Source organism: Macrobrachium rosenbergii, chromosome 3, assembly GCF_040412425.1.
Source record: "Macrobrachium rosenbergii isolate ZJJX-2024 chromosome 3, ASM4041242v1, whole genome shotgun sequence".
Lineage (NCBI taxonomy): Eukaryota > Metazoa > Arthropoda > Malacostraca > Decapoda > Palaemonidae > Macrobrachium > Macrobrachium rosenbergii.
In genome coordinates this window covers 79,005,168-79,008,386 of record NC_089743.1, presented here as the reverse complement: position 1 = coordinate 79,008,386, position 3,219 = coordinate 79,005,168, and the positions used below count along the sequence as shown (strand labels likewise).

Here is a 3,219-nt window from a genome sequence, read left to right as displayed (position 1 = left end):
TCCACATGGTACTGAAATCCGACGGAACATGGTACCCTTGCGGAGACTGGAGACTAATGGCGGCTAAACATCAAAACAAAACCAGATAGATACCCAATGCCGAACATAGCAGATATAACCAACCAAATGAACAGAGCAAAGATCTTCACCAAAACAGATCTGCTGAAGGGATACTTCCAAGTTCCAGTAGTGAAGGAAGACATAGAAAAGACCTTGATCATCACCCCCTTTGGTACCTACACGTTCAACTACAGCTGTTTCAACCTTCAGAATGTGGGGGCAACCCTCCAAAGACTTATGGACGAACTGCTGGGCGACCTTCCCTTCTGCGTGGTCTACGTTGACAACATTCTCATATTTAGCCCCAACCTCGAGCAACATCTTAAAAACATCAAAAGGGTGCTGCAGATACTTAAAGAAAATGGACTCGTGGTAAGGGAAGACAGGTGCAAATGGCCAAAGAAAATGGTGGAATTCCTGGGACATCAAATAAGCCCAGACGGCATTAAACCCCTCCCAGAGAAAGTAAAAGCAATTATTGACTTCCAAAAACCAACGACAATTAAAGCAGTACAAGAATTTTCAGGACTAATCAACTATTATCATAGATTTATCCCAAATATTGCTAAAATCATGAGCCCAATCTATACGTTTACAAGGAAAACCTAAAAAATTAAGTTGGTCAGAAGTTCAAGATAATGCATTTCTTTCAACAAAACAAGCAATAACCTCTGCAGCCACATTAATCTTTCCTCTACCCCATAGGTCCCTCACTTTGACAACTGAAGCGAGTAGCCCGGTGATGGGCTTGGTACTGGTACAGGACACAGATGATGGCCGTCAACTGTTGGCATTCTTCAGCAAGAAGTTAACATCAGCGAAATGAAAGTACTCCATGGCAGTTCGTCATACAAATGGGCCAACAATCCTCGGTGCACACCTTCACAAAGACAGCAGATGCATGGTTAGCATGACAACAGTGTCACCTATCAGCAATAGCTGAACACTCCTGCACCATCAAGTATTTGAAGGGTTTAGCTAACACCATGACAGATGCACTTTCAAGAAATTGCATCAACACCATCCAGCTCGGGATAGCCTATCCCAAAATGGCAGAGCTGCAAAGAGATGACGTGGACATACAGTGACTGCGGTGGGACAACATCGCCCGTACATGGAGCGACCTGCCAATCAACAATGGAGAGACGACCATCACCTATGAAATAAGTATGGGACGCCTTCACCCCTACCTGTCAGAAGGCCTCAGAAAAAAGGCTTTCAACCTCATCCACAACCTGTCCCACCCATCAGGCCGGGCAACTGCCCAAATTTTAGCAGAGCAGTACATCTAGTGGGGAATGAAAAAGGACATAAAAAACTAGACGAGAGAATGTCCTCCGTATCAGACATCAAAAATAACAAGGCATGTAGAGTGCGGAATAGGAGAGTTCCATACAACATACCACCGACTTGCCCACATCCATGTCGACATACTGGGACCTCTACCCACCTCCCATTCACCATCATCGACAGAAATACCAGGTGGCCCGAAGCAATACCAGTGCGGCACCAGACACTGTAAAGTTGCGTGAGAGCTCTCTCGGATGGGTCAGCAGACAGAGTTCCACAGATAATCACGAGTGACAGGGGTGCAAACTTCACTTCTGCCTTATGGAATGCCCTACTTGAGACGGTTTGGGGACAGAGAATACACACGATATTTTCAGCCAAAGCTAACAGCATCATCGAAAGGCTACACCGGTTGTTGAAAGCATACCTCACCACTAGATTTCAAGGTGGGAGCTGGAGAAAGGAGTTACCTTGGGACTTACTGGGCCTGAGAATGTCACCACACGCAGCATTCAACGTATCTCCAGCAGAAGCCCTTTATGGCCAATCGTTAACATTGCCGGCAGACATCTTTCAACAGCCAATTAGCCCAACATCCCCATCCGACACCCGCAAAGCATTAGAACGAATAATGCCGGCCAAGACAACTTACCACATGGCCAGAGAAGTGTACGTCCCCAACGAACTGCACAATGCAAAATATGCGTTCATATGGGTAGATGCACAACGAAGCCCCCCTCTCCCCTGCCTACTCGAGACCATACTGAGTCATCCAGAGAAGAAACAAAGCTTACCAAATGACAGTGGATGGCAGAACTAAGTGGGTCTCCATCAACTGCCTAAATCCAGCATCCCTCCCAGACAGACCTACAACTGTAGGCCTCTACAAGGGGGGGGGGTGGCTGGTGGTTCCACACACCGTCCAAGAAACACAGCAGATGTCACGCATCCTTTGTACATATATTCTCATTCATATTATTGTTATATTAAATGTATCATTCTTAGCGCAACCATTACAATCTCAGCATTCCAGCTATATGTATCATAATTTCGTTTGTGTATTGTATATTGATTTATGTGCATCTTTCCATCCTCCAACAAACACAGCTGATTGTACTCTGACCTCTGTTTTGTTCGCCTAGTGTCAGGCACTGCATTTCCACTAGCAAGAGCTTTTGACCTGTCTGTTTGTTGTGTGAATAAATTTACGGACTGCCCTATGAGCAAGAGCCAGTGCTGGCATAAGGCCAGCTTAATCAATAACAACGTGAATAAATTAGTAAGTTTGCAGACGAAGCCTGTTACTCACGCCTTTGCTACAGGCTTATATCTGTGATTTAGGAAAAACCCTGGATCTTTTAAACAGGGACAGAATACAGAAGTGTATTATTTACCTGCTGTTTTCCGACCAGCGGAGGCGCAGTTGTCTGCCAACATGGAACTATTCTATTTTACTATTTCTCTTTTCTTTCAGTATTTTAAGCGCACGTTCACCTTTATTTCAGCTGTGTAACTGGTCCTATTCTACCCCAAATAAGCTAAGAATGACTCGTACTGCGTTCTATCTGATGAGTAACATGCAGGTAAACAGATACCGAATCTGTTCCGAGTACAAAAACACTTCTGGGTATGAAAACCTTTCCAGAAATCTTAATAATCTGTGATATCGAATTCCTTCTGGTTATCCATTACCTTCCGGCTATCAAATAATCGAATCCCATCTGATCACCTGATTCGTTCTGGGTGGAGCTCTTCAGGACCCATGGAATCAGCAGCACACAGATCTCAGCTGATATCAACACGGATTCTTCTTATTGCTAGAAGAAAAATAACCTTATTACTTTCCACAAGCATTGCATCTACCCAACA

At 44.6% G+C, this 3,219-nt stretch overlaps 1 protein-coding gene across 1 annotated transcript; it reads left to right on the top strand.

Moving 5' to 3' along the window:
• The first annotated feature begins 1,482 nt into the window (after positions 1 to 1,482).
• Positions 1,483 to 2,170, top strand: LOC136851596 (uncharacterized). The gene is made up of 2 exons (XM_067125910.1): positions 1,483 to 1,608; positions 1,706 to 2,170. Exons 1-2 carry the CDS (start codon positions 1,483 to 1,485, stop codon positions 2,168 to 2,170), a joined length of 591 nt encoding a protein of 196 aa, XP_066982011.1.
• The last annotated feature ends 1,049 nt before the right edge of the window (positions 2,171 to 3,219 follow it).

Bases quoted from the DNA above. Each gene is read 5' to 3' on its own strand.
- LOC136851596 (XM_067125910.1), top strand. From the start codon at position 1,483: ATGTCGACATACTGGGACCTCTACCCACCTCCCATTCACCATCATCGA. The intron at 1,609-1,705 runs GTCAGCAGACAG...GTTTGGGGACAG, and splicing joins GTGAGAGCTCTCTCGGATGG to AGAATACACACGATATTTTC.